Source organism: Panthera onca, chromosome B4, assembly GCF_046562875.1.
Source record: "Panthera onca isolate mPanOnc1 chromosome B4, mPanOnc1 haplotype 2, whole genome shotgun sequence".
Lineage (NCBI taxonomy): Eukaryota > Metazoa > Chordata > Mammalia > Carnivora > Felidae > Panthera > Panthera onca.
The window spans coordinates 109,932,539-109,946,384 of NC_138345.1; the positions used below are offsets into that span (position 1 = coordinate 109,932,539).

Below are 13,846 nucleotides of genomic sequence, written 5' to 3' on the forward strand. Positions count from 1 at the left end.
ATCCATGGTTTTCAGTATAGAATAAATAAGTACCGAAAAATAAGAGATAATAGTAACTCACGTTTATTCTGAAATTTGGTTATTACTGTTCTACCTCTTTCTAAATCTCTTTCCTTTTCAATTAGTTCTCTTGAAAGAAATTCATTCTGTAAAGAACATAAAGAATAAAATTTATTTATTTATTTTTTTTACAAACTATCCCAATAGTTTATAGTTTCCAAGTTAAGAAAATTTGATCAGCTGAGGTGTAACACACAAGAAACAAGCTATAGAAACCTAGCAGCAGTAATAAAAATAAAATCTGAAAGGTAAAACAGATGGTGATCCCCGCCCCTACAACAAAAGGGAGAAAAATATAATGGAAGTTTTTGTCTTTAGTACCACAATCTACTCTTTTAATGGTCTGTCTTTATACTACCTGTTCTGTCTGGCTTCTATGACGTTCAAGCTCTATTTCTGCATTTCTATTCTGTGCTTCCTTGATCAATAAATCCTGTGCTAGCACTTCATTCTAAAGAAATAATAAATTAGGCAAGTCAATGATTTCATATCAAATTTACTGCATTTTTAGATTTTTTAAAAACGAATGTGTGTGTATAAATTAGTGTTACATGCAAACAAAAAATTCTTATTATAATTATTATTTTATAGAACTTTGTTAGAGAAGCCATTAAAAAGGCATTAATAAAAAAATGATCCCAGGAATGTAATTTGGAGGAAAGCTCACCTGAGATCTAAGAAATACTAGTTCTCTCTGTAGCTGTTCTATAAGATTTTCAAGTGGATCTATCTGAGGTGATTTTGATTGTGCAGTAATAGGCACAGGATCTGGAAGATTAACTTCAAGTTCACTTTTCAAAACCTCTGTCTGTAAAGGTACTTCACTCTTTCTTATACCTTCTTTCAAACTGGTATCAGCATATTTTATCTGGGTATGAACCTGTTCATCTTCTGCTGTTGCTACTTGTGATTTTTCCATGTCAGCCCTATTATCATGAATTTGTTCACAAACTATCACAGATTTTTGCCTAAGTGATAACTTCTCCATCAAGTCGGAAGCTGTTGATAGGGCTTGTAAAGATGAACCGTTTTGTGTGAAACTAGTTTTCTCAAGAACCTGATGGCTTCTAGACACATTCTTCATGGAGTTGTCAGAAAGAGTATAAGTAGTCATCTATTTCTTCATGGCTCTTCCTACTAAAGGTAATGACTAATGATTCTAGATTTCTTAAAGATTGTAGACATGGTGCTTTAAAAATCTCCTTTATTATAATCATTTCTGGAGGTGAATTATTATCTTTTACTTGTACGGATGAAGAATGTTTAAAGAGACCAAAGGATCCACTTCACTTTCTACACTATGTTGAATTTCAGATAACATTCTTGATAATGATCCTATGGTGACATTCTCTTCTGGCCCATTCTGATATAACTGTGGAATACTGAATGAAGGTCTCCTATGCAGCAGCTCTATTTCATCTGAACTCATAATCTATATTCAGAGTAAATAAGGTCTCATTAATCTTTGGATTAACAGGTTATTTAAATTTTAAAAAGTTTCATTTTATTTTTTATTTAACAACTACAAAAAGATGCAATGTCCAAAATAAAATATGGGAGGCAGAAATGAAAGCACTGATAATAACATTTTTCTTCGTTCTCTTTGCCATAACAACACTTTATACTGTTTACCTTTAATTGTGTTTCACTTATATTTTTGAGGCTTGCAAAATCAAATTTCCTTTCTCCTACTCTATTTTCTTGAGAAAAGTTTTCAGTTAGGTTTAGGTCCTCAATGGTTAATCCTACACATAAAAGAATTAACAAATTAGAAACATAAAAGAGTTCTCCATTATTCCAATCCTTTAATTCTTAAAAAGTAAAATCAAGTTCTAACTCAAACAAAAGAATTATTTCCAAAATCCTTGATCCACATGTAGCCTATACCACTTTCTAATCTAGCTTATTTCTTTTAATTCTTCTTTTTAAGTTTATTTATTTTGTGAGAGAGTGTGTGCCAGTGGGGAAGGGGCAGAGAGAGAGGCAGAGAGAATCCCAAGCAGTCCCTAAGCTGTCAGTGCAGAGCTCAAGAACTGTGGGACTCTATCTCAAGAACTGTGTGATCATGACCTGAGCCAAGATCAAGAGTCAGACCCTTAACCAACTCCGCCACCCAGGCACCCCACAGCTCACTTTTAATATTAATAATATGAGAAACTAATATGACTTTTAGCTTCTCTATCATTCTTTACCTATTCTATATTAAAGTGTTTGTTAATAACTACTAAAATAGTTTAATGACATATAAAATAGCTAAGAACCATGAATGAGTAAGCTAGTTAATATGTTAATAAATTATGGAGTTTTTCCTTTTAGAAATTTTTTGATATAGAGACCATGATGCTAAAAAAATTGAAACAAACCAAAACCAAACCAAACCAACCAATGAAAAAACCCTCTGTTATTCAGACACTTGTGGACTTGGGTGAAGTTAAAAAAAAATTCCTTCTCTATGGTCTGAAAAAAAGGCAATGCAATGGCTATTAGAAAACTAAACCAATTATTCTCCTGATACCAAGTAAGATAAAAAAGTTAATTTTTATTCAATAAAACATTACTTAAAAGAATAATCTGCAAAAAGTTTTCACTGCATTGCTCTTAAGGAAAGGAAAAAATATTAACAGCCACATATATTAATGTAGAAATTACTAAATTCTATCATTATTGATCACAATGTATTGGAATTGCCTAGAAATTAACAGACCAACTGTGAAGTTTTCAAAAGTTGATGATTCTAAAGTTTTCTTTTCACTTATTTTTGTTTATTTATTTTTCTGTTTTTACCTGTTTCAGATTTAGGATAGAAACCAATGATACTCAAATACTTCTCATCAGGCCATTATTTCATTTCATTTATTAAACTTGTAGAAGACCCATGTTAATATTTCTAAAATACAGAAGATTTCAGCTCCTGACAATTCATTTTCCAATGATTCTTTTAAAGATTTGGAATATATCTGCAAATATAGATTTGGATATACCTGAAGTTGCAGCTCTTTTTCCTCTTTCTTGAGCCATTTGGCGAATTTTTTTTTTCAGATCAAGTCGTTCTTCCTCTAGACTTTCAATCTACAAAGTACAAATTATTAGTATTTCTTTTTAGTTCAACCAGAAAATAACTAACTGACCATCACACTTGCCTCTTTCAAAAGAATCTGGTTTTCAGCTCTGTACTGCTGTTGCTTTAAGCTTTTGCTATTTCTAAATTCAGTTAAATCAATCATTGTCTTCGGTTCAAGGCCTAAAATAGAAAGCAATACAATTAAAACCTTATCAACAATCAAATGAACTATAAAAACTTCATATAGCAATTGGTTATCATCAAGCAAATGATTATCACTTATTTAGCCAGTATCACTAGAGAATGGGGTACTTTTTGTGCAAGAATTTCCAGATATTTGAACTATAACCTTACAAGTCAATATTTTATCACAATTATTAATGGAAATCCTGACAATATATTTCAGGATCAGTCTTCTTCTCCACGTTAGGTTATCATGAAAGTCCTAGAATGTGTTAATTCAGAACAAAAGCTTTGGAATAAAACAGAGTTGCACTCAATTCTCACTGTCAATTATTAATTAAGTTGTAGGAATAATACTGTATTTATTTTTTCGGATTGTTGTCAAGGGTATAAAAAATTAACCCATATAACATACTTAGTCCAATGCCTGGCACACAGTAGTCATTATTAATATCAATATAAATTACATTATCATTACTAGTCTGATGTCCCCAGCGTGCCTAACTTTCTATTACTGAGTAGACATGAAGATCATCTCAAGCAGTATAAACCAAGATTTGGAGGCTTTCAAATACAGACAATCTGGTGTTTGTGACAGCTGTCCAATTGGCTCAGTCATCTTTAGCGACCTCTAGTTTAAAGTTGGCTGTGATCTGAAGCTGATCAGAAGGCTAACCTGGGGTACTGGCATGATTCTGGGTCGTACTTACATACATTTTACAAATAAATCATCTTTATAAATATTTACTTTTCCTTCCTCTAGAGAATAGTTTTCGCAGATGATCATTTTAACTCTAAGAAAGCATTAACTGGGATTTACCAAGTATAATGAAATCAATATTTCGGTTTTTATTTTCATTTCAAAGTAGCAATTTAGATTGCACTGTCATAATTTAACATTCAAATGAAAAATACTCATTAATGAACTATTTACTGAAATCAATAAACTTCCAAGCCAAATTTACCAATTACTTCTTAGAATCAATAGTAACCTTAAAATACTAGACCAAAGTAAAAATTAAGCAGTATAAATATAAAAGTCAAGTACTTAACCAGTACTTCTAAATGTCCTCATGAATTTACCTGAACAAGAGCACTTTGCAAACTAACATGGGTCATACAGATGGGGGGTGGTTAACTTCTAACGTGTGGTATTAACTTAGTAGACTTTCAGTTTTTAAACAAGCAATTATTAATGAAGAGATCCAGAATGAATAAAACCCTGCTCCAGGTCTGACCACCCACCATCCCAACCCCATTTAATCCTCAACCCCACTTCAATCAGAGCAGCTCCACTTTTGTATTAAATATTTTTAGAGGATTGATTTGGGAAAAGAAAAAAAAAAAAAAAAACACTCACCTATTTTAAAGTAATACTGAATAAACAAGAAGGAAAACAAAAAAATGACTTGACAATTAGGGTTGATCAAACTATGGACTTAAAAGATGACTCACCCACGCGCTCCCTAAGTGCCTCATTTTCATCGAGGAAATCATTGATCTTCAACTCAAGTTTATTGATTTCCTTCGTCAATACTTCAATCTCTCGATCTCTTATTTTAATCTGGTTTTTACAATTCTTTATTTCAATAACAGCATCTTCTAAACCATATATTCCCTGAAAAATATCCAATCTAATTTAAGTATAACATGGTTTATTTGAATAAATTATCAAATTCATGAATTTATTTTCTTATTAAGTCTAAGCGGAAGTACACATATATGTAAGATTTGTGTCATTAAATGCTTTTTATTGTTCTTTCAAAAACCAAATCCAGCAATAATGATGGAAAATGGAACAGCTGAAACTTCCCAGTATAGCATCCTAATAACAAAGTGACTCAGAAAATGACATATAAAACACATAACAAAATGTAGGAAAGGAATAACAAATCAGTGATACTATTAGAATACGTAAGCCATTAGATGCCTGTTTTAGTGGTAATTAGATTTAAAAATACCAAAAGTACAGAGTAAGAACTGTGTGTCGGCACAGTAGGCAGCAAAACTGTCCCTGAAATAACTTTTATCAAATAAACCAATGGTGTCACATCTAGACAAGAAAACTAAACTTGCTGCCTCACCAAAGTTGCTTATCAGGGCAAAATGTTTTGATCAAATGATGAGAAAACAGTTCTCTTGCTGAAAAGTAAATGCTACTCAAAAGTTTGAGTAAGAGAACCTTGAACACAAAGCACTTCTGAAGGCTTTTAAAGGAACACAGTATACAGCATAGAACAGTCTCACTGTAAGTGGCAAGAATATTGTAAGCTCCTTGATGGACAAGATAAAAATACATACCGATTCATAATCTTTTAATCGCTTTAGAGTCTCAACTAGTTCTTTATCCTTTTCCCTAGCATCAGCCTCAGCCAGTTCAGCTGTTCTCTCAGCCTCTTTAGTTTTCTCTTCTAACATTTGAACCTTTGACTGAATTTTCATATAATGAGTCTGTTGGGAAAGAGTTGAAGCACCTACAGGAGGAAAAAAAAATTCATGAATTAATAGAATTGAATTGACTACTTCTTCCTTTAAATCCTTGATTCCAATACGGGAAGCAGGAAAAGAGTTGTGTCACTAAAGAAAATCCCTTTAATATTAATTTATAATTTTATATCTTTAAAATAAAATTTGTTTTTATTTTCATGATAAAACAAGTTAAAAAGTTCAATAAAATCTTAGCTGAAAGGTTATGGATCGTAAAAGACTGTAAAACACTGTTTTCAAAGAATGATCACTGTGGCAAAAACCATGAGCTATCTGTTCCTACTGTTGAACCTTTGTCCACTGCCTTAGAGCTTTGCAATTTTAGTTAGACACACAGCCATTTGAAATACAGACTAAATTTCCCCTTATACCCCAACAGCTAGATGTGGTTGTGTGACTAACGGGATACAAGTAAACAAGCCATATGTGTATTTCAGGAACTGTTTTTAAAGGAGACAACTGAATGCCTCTTTCTTCCTTCCTGCTATCTGGAATATGGTATTAAGTCTGGAACTCAAACACTCAGAACATGAAATGGATACTACACGTTAAGATAGGCAGAACAACAAGTAACACGGCACCTGATACCCAATATTTGAACAGGTATCATACCAACCCCAAACTAGTTGCTTCAACTTTGTTTACATCATGGAAGAATATATTTCTGTCCTGTTTAAAACACTATTACATTTGATTTTTTTCTGCCACTTGCAGCTAAACTTCATAGCTACAAAATCTCCACCTAGATTTCCTTACCAAACTGTTGCTTGAGGTTGCTTGAGGTAAATATCGTATTCCTATGATCAACACAAATCATTCTTATCCATGAGCACCCACTGATTTGGAGCACATACTTAAAAGTAGGTGGTAATGGATTCGTGTGGGAGATCACGTATGTTTATAAGAAACGAGCCCTCCTCTCTGGAGTAAAAAGCCTAGATGGAGAATGTAACAGAGCCTGACTCCTCCCAGTATCTATTCTTCCTTCTTCCACATGGCTCTCCACAACATATTTACCTGACTAACCTTCAGTGTGTGTCATATGCCTCCTGCCCTGCCTCCTCTACCTTGCAGTTTGGGATATGGATAGGAGGGGAAAGGTCCATCTTGGATGAAACAGATGAGGGCAATACCCTGGACTGCCTAATTCTACATCATTACACAAGGAGAAAAATAAACTTCTGTCTTGATTTTGCTACCATTTACCAAATCTCTATTTCTAATAACTAAACCTAATGCTGGCCAATGAAAACCTCGGTCAATTTACAAATTCACTTCAGGTATACAGTATACATTAGTAGACACACCTTCTGTGACTTTAGGGGTCATATGACTGTGGACTGACTGAAATGTCATTAGATAAGACCTGTTTCTTATTTGATAGCAGAGATCAACTGCCTCTTTTTCTCCTGGTGGCTGGAATATGCAAAACCCATGGTATCAATCACCCTTTTAAAGCAGTTTAAACTACTGTCAAAGTATAATTCTGATAAATACATAATACACACACACATAGAAATAAGTGTAACAAATGGGCTTTGTTGTTGGCTCAACAATCATATTACATTTCCCTAGTCTGTTCACTCTTCCAGATAGCCATTATATACCTTCTCTTTTCTTCTCTCCTCAAACTGCTAACACATCTTCCCCAATCCTAACTTGCTTGAGAAAAGAGAAGCAATCAATACAGTTCCACCTGTTCCCACCATCAGGTCATCTACACAGTTACCTGCTTCTGTATCTACACACTCCACCTTCCTTCCTGTTATTATGGATGAGTTCTCTGTGATCCTAAGACCAACTACCCCCACTGGAACGCTAGCTCCCATCCCAATGCCTTCGCAAGGATATTGCTCCAGAAGTTCTCTCTCTGTCCTGCTTCATCAATGCATCAATTTTTTTTTCTTTAGTGGATCTTTCCTTTAACCTAGAAGCATGATTGTTTCTTCCATTTTAAGAAGAAAAAACACTTTTCCTCATGCAAGTTACTACTCCATTTTTCTCCTTCCCTTCATACAAAGTCTTCAAAAGAGTTTCCATACTGTTTTATTTCATCTCTACCTACTTTCTCTTAAACCAAAAATGACCACTGCTAAATCCACTAGTCAATTTTCAGTGCTCCTCATGACTTATCCGCAGCATTGGATATAGCTCTAAACACGGTTGCTTACTCTCTTCCTTGCTGACTTTCCTCATGTGGTTTTCAGGACTCCACACATTCCTGATTTTCCCCTATCTCTAAGCCTCCTTCGGTTGCTCCCTTTCATCTCCCTAGCCTCTAAGTAAAAGCATCCTCGGGCTCAATCTTTGTTATTTTTCTTAACATTTGTTCCTTTGATGATTTCAGCCAGCTTCCTGACTCCAACTACCATTTTTACACATATGGTTCCCAAATTTATATGTTGAGCCTGAGACTGTTGTCCTCCATCTCGACTTCTATAAATACAAGTGCCTATTTAATACTTTCAGTCGGATGTCTGATAAGCATCTCAAACTTAACATGTCCTATTTAACTAAGTACCTGATCATTTCTGAACCTGCTGGAAACCCAGCCCTAAACAGGTTTGCCTACTTCTGTCCTTAACACCCCTATGGTCTATTGCAGATACAGCATGGATCAAATTATATCATTCCCATCTTCAGAAACTTTCTTTGGTGCTTCTTCTCACTTAAAATAAAAGCCAAAGTCCTTATAGTGAACTGTAAGTCCCCATATGACATGGTCCCTGGTTACCTCTGATTTCATCACCTATTACCCCACTTGCCCACTGGTCCAGCCACAAAGGCTTCTTTGTTGTTCTTCAACATGCTAGGTACACTCCTGCTTCAGTGCCTTTACACTCATTCCCATTGTTTAGGGATATCTGCCTGGATTACTACCTCACTTGGTGTGTTTGTTCAAGTATCTCCTCAATGAGGCTTTTGCCTCACTTTCTAAATTACAACATACAGGGGCACCTGGGTGGATCAGTGTGTTGAGCCTCCAACTCCCAGGGTCATGGGATCGAGCCCCATGTAGTTCTTCACACTGAGACCTCTCCCTCTGTCCCTCTCCCCCACTCACACACTCTCTCTCCCAAAAAAAAACAAAAAACAAAAACAAAAAAACAAAAAAAACATGTAAAAAAAATTACAACCACAACTCCAACCACCACCACCACCACCATTATTTCACTTACACACATACACACTCCCTAGCTATTTCCCTTTGTGTTTTATTTTTTTATCTTCAGCAACTATGTTAAATCCGTCATGAATTTATCATGAATAGTTTGCATTAATGTGCCCTGGTATAACTATGGCATGTAGTGCTGTGGCAACAGAAGACCATTGATGTTGCATGTGCTTCTACTTAGATGTATTAGGCAAAGCAGTATGACCCAGGGTAGGGAGAATAAGATGAGACATTAAATTGGGTAAGGTTAATTCAAATGTTGATGAGTCAAAGAACTTCTGAAAACTATCTACAATGCTGCTACATGCATCACAATTTTATTCTCTTCTATTCTTTGTTAATTATAAAAAAAGGGGATAAATAAGTATAATTAATTATATCACCATTTTTCATTTCTTCATGTAACTAATCTGGTAATAAATGTTAATGTAATTTTCATCAGGGAAAAATTACTGAAAATATCTCCATCACTTAAAAATTTAAACACTAGCAATATATGTAAAGTAGTAATAACATACTGTATAATTTTTTGAAATTATGATAAAATTCAAAAAGAAAAATCAATAATACATATAATGACAAGACATAATAAAAATACTTGTAAAATTGGATGGTACATAAAATAACTTTATATACTTATTCAACATTGAATTACCTTTGTTTCTTTGAAGCTCATTTTTCAAATCTTCAATAATGAAAGTATTTTTTTCCATTTCTTTTGTATATTGTTCCACTTGCTCAGTGAGCATCTTAATTTGACTATCTCGTTCTTGTATACCCTATAAAATATTTTTCAATAATGAATGTTATTTCTTCATGAACGTTAACCTACATTTTAAAAGTAAGGAAAAAAGTAGGTCTTGTGTTTTTTTCAACAAGACTATAGAATATATTTTTTATGGATCAAAATTATGTCTTCTACTACTTTGTAGACCCTCAACTGCACTACACAGTGTTAGGTACACTGCTGTCACTCTAACACAGATGGATATAATGGCTAACATCCCGGCAAAGGGAGTTCCAGAACTTTCTAACATTAATGGCTTCATAGGACTTTCAGGCTACCATTCCTCATGACCCATCCATTACCATCTTTCACCTTACAGTGCTTCATTCAAAATACTGTCCCTTGCAATTGTTCTTATCCTCCAAATACTACCCAAATTTCCCTCTTTTGGATTATGACCACAGAGCCCAGATGATGAAAGTATAACTGCTACATGAATATATTTGTACCAAAAGAAAAATCTTTTTATTTTTTATTTTATGTATTTTAAAATGTTTATTTATTTTGAGAGAGAAGAGACAGAGAGAGAAAGAGAGATAACATAAGTGGGGGAGGGGCAGAGAGAGAGGGAGACAGAGTGCCAAGCAGGATCTGCACAGTAAGTGCAGAGCCGGACATGGGGCTTGATCCCATGAACCGTGAGATCATGACCTGAGCCGAAATCAAGAGTCAGATGCTCAACCAACCGAGCCACCCAGCTGTCCCAAAAGTAAAATATGTAGCACAAATTACAACCACACTTTTAGCTTTTTTAACATTATACAGGACATTTCAGCACTAACATACGATATGATAAATGTTAATAGAGTATGAAGCTATTTTTAAGTTTATAAAAGTTTTTAAGTTTCTTATTAAATAACTCTCAATCAAAACAATATGGGTATTATCTGCATCAACACAGAAAAACACACAAAATAATTCTATTCCTAACTCTAAACTTAATTCTAATTGTTTCTTGGGACTGGACTTTAAAAGACTTTATTATATACCCAATAGTGCAAGCCACTAAGTTAGACACGTTGACTACTTTAATAAACCAAATTTTGAAAAGGTTTTACCTGTTGTAGAGCCATCACACTACTTTTATCAGCATCAAGCTGGGCATTTTTCAATTTCTCTCTCAGGTTATGTAACATTTGCTGATATTCAATAATTTCATCATCTTTAGAAGACAAAATTAACTAGATATAAACAACATAGGATCTGTTACATAAGAGGAAAATTGACAAATCATTTTTCACTTATGATAAATACTCTTAATATATACCATTAGCATATTTCAAGAAAATACAGGAAATAAAATTCACTTTGAAGTAACAAAGTATCAGCAACTATTTGCATATCATTGTTCCTTTTGTGTGTATAATCTTAAGTTCAAGTAAGAAATGATTCAAAAATATACATTAAGTTGCTGTTTTAACATTTTAAAAAATTTTTGTTGCTTTAGAAATTCAATCTTTCAACAATCAAAAGCTTCCAAAACCTATCCATGTTATAAATACCTTCATACAACTACAAAAAAGTTTTGCACAATTAATCTTTATGGAGAAAACTTTAAAATGCCACCAAGAGGCATAAAATATTTTGAATTAAGGATGTCTTGTGTTCTTTGCTAGAAGAACCAAATACCAAAATCAACTTATAAATTAGCTTATAAATTTATCACATATCCAATAAAATAAGATTTCTTCTTTTTCTTTTCTTTTCTTTCTTTCTTTTTTTTTTTTTTTTTAAAGAGAGAGAGAAAGAGATAGAGGGCAGGGAAGGGGGAGAGGGAGAGAGAGAATCCCAAGCAGGTCCCATGCCCAGCCCAGAACCCAACACAGGGCTTGATCTCAGGACTGTGAGATCATGACCTGGGCCGAAATCAAAAGTTGGACACTTAACCAACTGAACCAACCTGACGTCTCTAAAATGCAATTTTTAAGAACTATTTCTAAAATTTATATTAAAAAAAATAAGTTCATAGGAAAGCATGTAAAAGCTGAAAAATGAACAGCTTTTACAAATATTTATACATAACAATAACTAAAACAAAGATACATGGTTAGAAAACATATCAATCAATATAAAGGAGAGAGTCCAAAAATAAATTCAAATTCAACAGAAGTTTCGTATATATTAAAAATAAAACTATTTCAGTAGGGGAAAGATAAAATGTTCAATATATAATGTTTGGATGACTGAGTAGGTCTACTGCATCCATACCTCATTCTTCATGCCAAAATTAATTATACATGCTTCAAAGACTTAAATGTAAAAGATGAAATTAGGAGCCACTAGAAGAAAGTACGAGAAAACAATTTTATACTCAGAACCCTTTCTAATTATGATAAAAAGGCACAAAAAAAATAAACTATATAATATAAAAAGAAATACTTCATAGCAAAAAATACAATAAAGCCTAAAGACAAGTGTCAAACTCGAGGTATATATTTGGATATGTATCACAACTTGTAGCAATTTAACCTGCATATTTGCAAAATAACAAATACATAAAGAATTAATTATAACACTGTTTCTTTTTTTTTAATTTATTTATCTTGAGGGAGGGAGAGACACACACACAACATGAATGGGGGAGGGGCAGAGAGAGAAGGAGAGAAAGAATCCCAAGCAGGCTCCTCACTGTCAGTGCAGAGCCTGATGTGGGGCTGGAACTCATGAAACCGTGAGATCATGACCTGAGCTGAAACCAACAGTTGGATTTAACCAACAAAGCCACCCTTGCACCCCTGAAACATTGCTTCTAATATCAAAAACCAGAATCTTGCTAAGTGTCACACAATAGGGAATCAATTAAATAAATAACTTATCTATAAAGAAAAATTACAAAGCAATTAAAAAGAATAAACCAGTACTCTATTTATCATTCTTAAAAGGCATTAAGTGAAAACAAAGTAAACTGCAGTAGAATACTATACTACCATCTCTCCCTCCCAAATTAAAATAATGTAAAAACTTTTTATCCAGGAATGAAAAAACAGAATCAAAGGCCAAATTTGGCCTGCTGCCTGTTTTTATAAAGATTTATTAGGAAACAACCTTGCTCATTCATCTATCTATCTATTGTCTGTGGCTGGTTTCATGTTATAATAGCAGAGTTTAGTTATACCAGAGACCAGATGGTCTAAAATATTTATTCTCTGGACTTTTACAGAAAGTTTACTAATCTCCAATTGACTCTTTGGGCCTCATTTCCACTCCTACTGCTTGTGTTTAAAATATAGGTTATCTGAGCTTCCCAGATAACCAATTCCAAATAGCCAACAAGATTTATATGAACTGTTAAAAACCAATAACTATGGAAATGACAGCTTTTAAAATTAGAATTACTCATTCAGAATAGCTTCAGACTTTTTTCAAAATATATAGTCATCATAACCCTTAGCTTCTGATATGGTAAGGCCAGGGGATCTGGTTGGGGTTGGAGAGTGGGGAGGAGCCTGAAAGGTGTTCTTTGGAAAAAAACTCAGATGATTCTAAAAGATCCCTTTCCTTTCTCCCATTTCCACTGAAAACCAATAGTTTGATTTGACGTGAGAATTAAAAAAACTAAAATTAAACCTGGAACTATAATACATATGCAGAGTAACTATGAGTTATGTTGAAAATTTTTTAATTTTACTTAGAATTATCTATTTTAGAGGACAAATATGTTATGATTTAGACTTAGACTTCTATCAAAAAGTTCAGCTTAAAGTTTAACTCACTGATGGGGAAGAACTCATTTACTAACAAATAAGCTAGAGGATTCCACAAGAGAGAGCACTTAGTGCTCCTGTAACTAGGACATTTGATGTACTTTAAATATTGCCTAATAAAAATGTCATTAACTACCAAAGGCCTTTAAAGAAAACTAAGAAATTGAAATCAAAAATACAAATGCAAAACCCATTATGTCAACTGAAAAAAACACCTTCCATTCTTCTACTTTTGCATTGACAGCAGCCATGACTGGATCATCTTCTTCATTTTTTGCTTTCAGAAGGTCTGTAAGCTCCTGCACCTAAAAGGTAACAATTATTTCAAGAATTGTTGCAAAATAGCACAATATATACATATTTGTTATATATGCATATTTATACATACA

General features: G+C 33.5%; 1 protein-coding gene across 3 annotated transcripts in view; it reads right to left on the reverse strand.

Annotated features, from left to right (window-relative positions):
- The window catches only part of CEP290 (centrosomal protein 290), a 90,975-nt gene that overhangs the window by 65,335 nt on the left and 11,794 nt on the right, over positions 1 to 13,846 (reverse strand). For all 3 annotated transcript variants that reach the window (XR_013556695.2, XR_013556694.2, XM_078449630.2), the window contains 9 exons: positions 13,673 to 13,762; positions 10,812 to 10,934; positions 9,622 to 9,745; positions 5,606 to 5,778; positions 4,760 to 4,922; positions 3,201 to 3,301; positions 3,042 to 3,129; positions 1,693 to 1,805; positions 62 to 146 (listed from right to left, as the gene is read on the reverse strand). Coding sequence is in view for 1 of the 3 variants with exons in the window: in XM_078449630.2 (XP_078305756.2) it covers positions 62 to 146; positions 1,693 to 1,805; positions 3,042 to 3,129; positions 3,201 to 3,301; positions 4,760 to 4,922; positions 5,606 to 5,778; positions 9,622 to 9,745; positions 10,812 to 10,934; positions 13,673 to 13,762 (1,060 nt within the window). In the remaining 2 variants the exon portion in view is untranslated. The remainder of the gene's footprint in view (positions 1 to 61; positions 147 to 1,692; positions 1,806 to 3,041; positions 3,130 to 3,200; positions 3,302 to 4,759; positions 4,923 to 5,605; positions 5,779 to 9,621; positions 9,746 to 10,811; positions 10,935 to 13,672; positions 13,763 to 13,846) is intronic.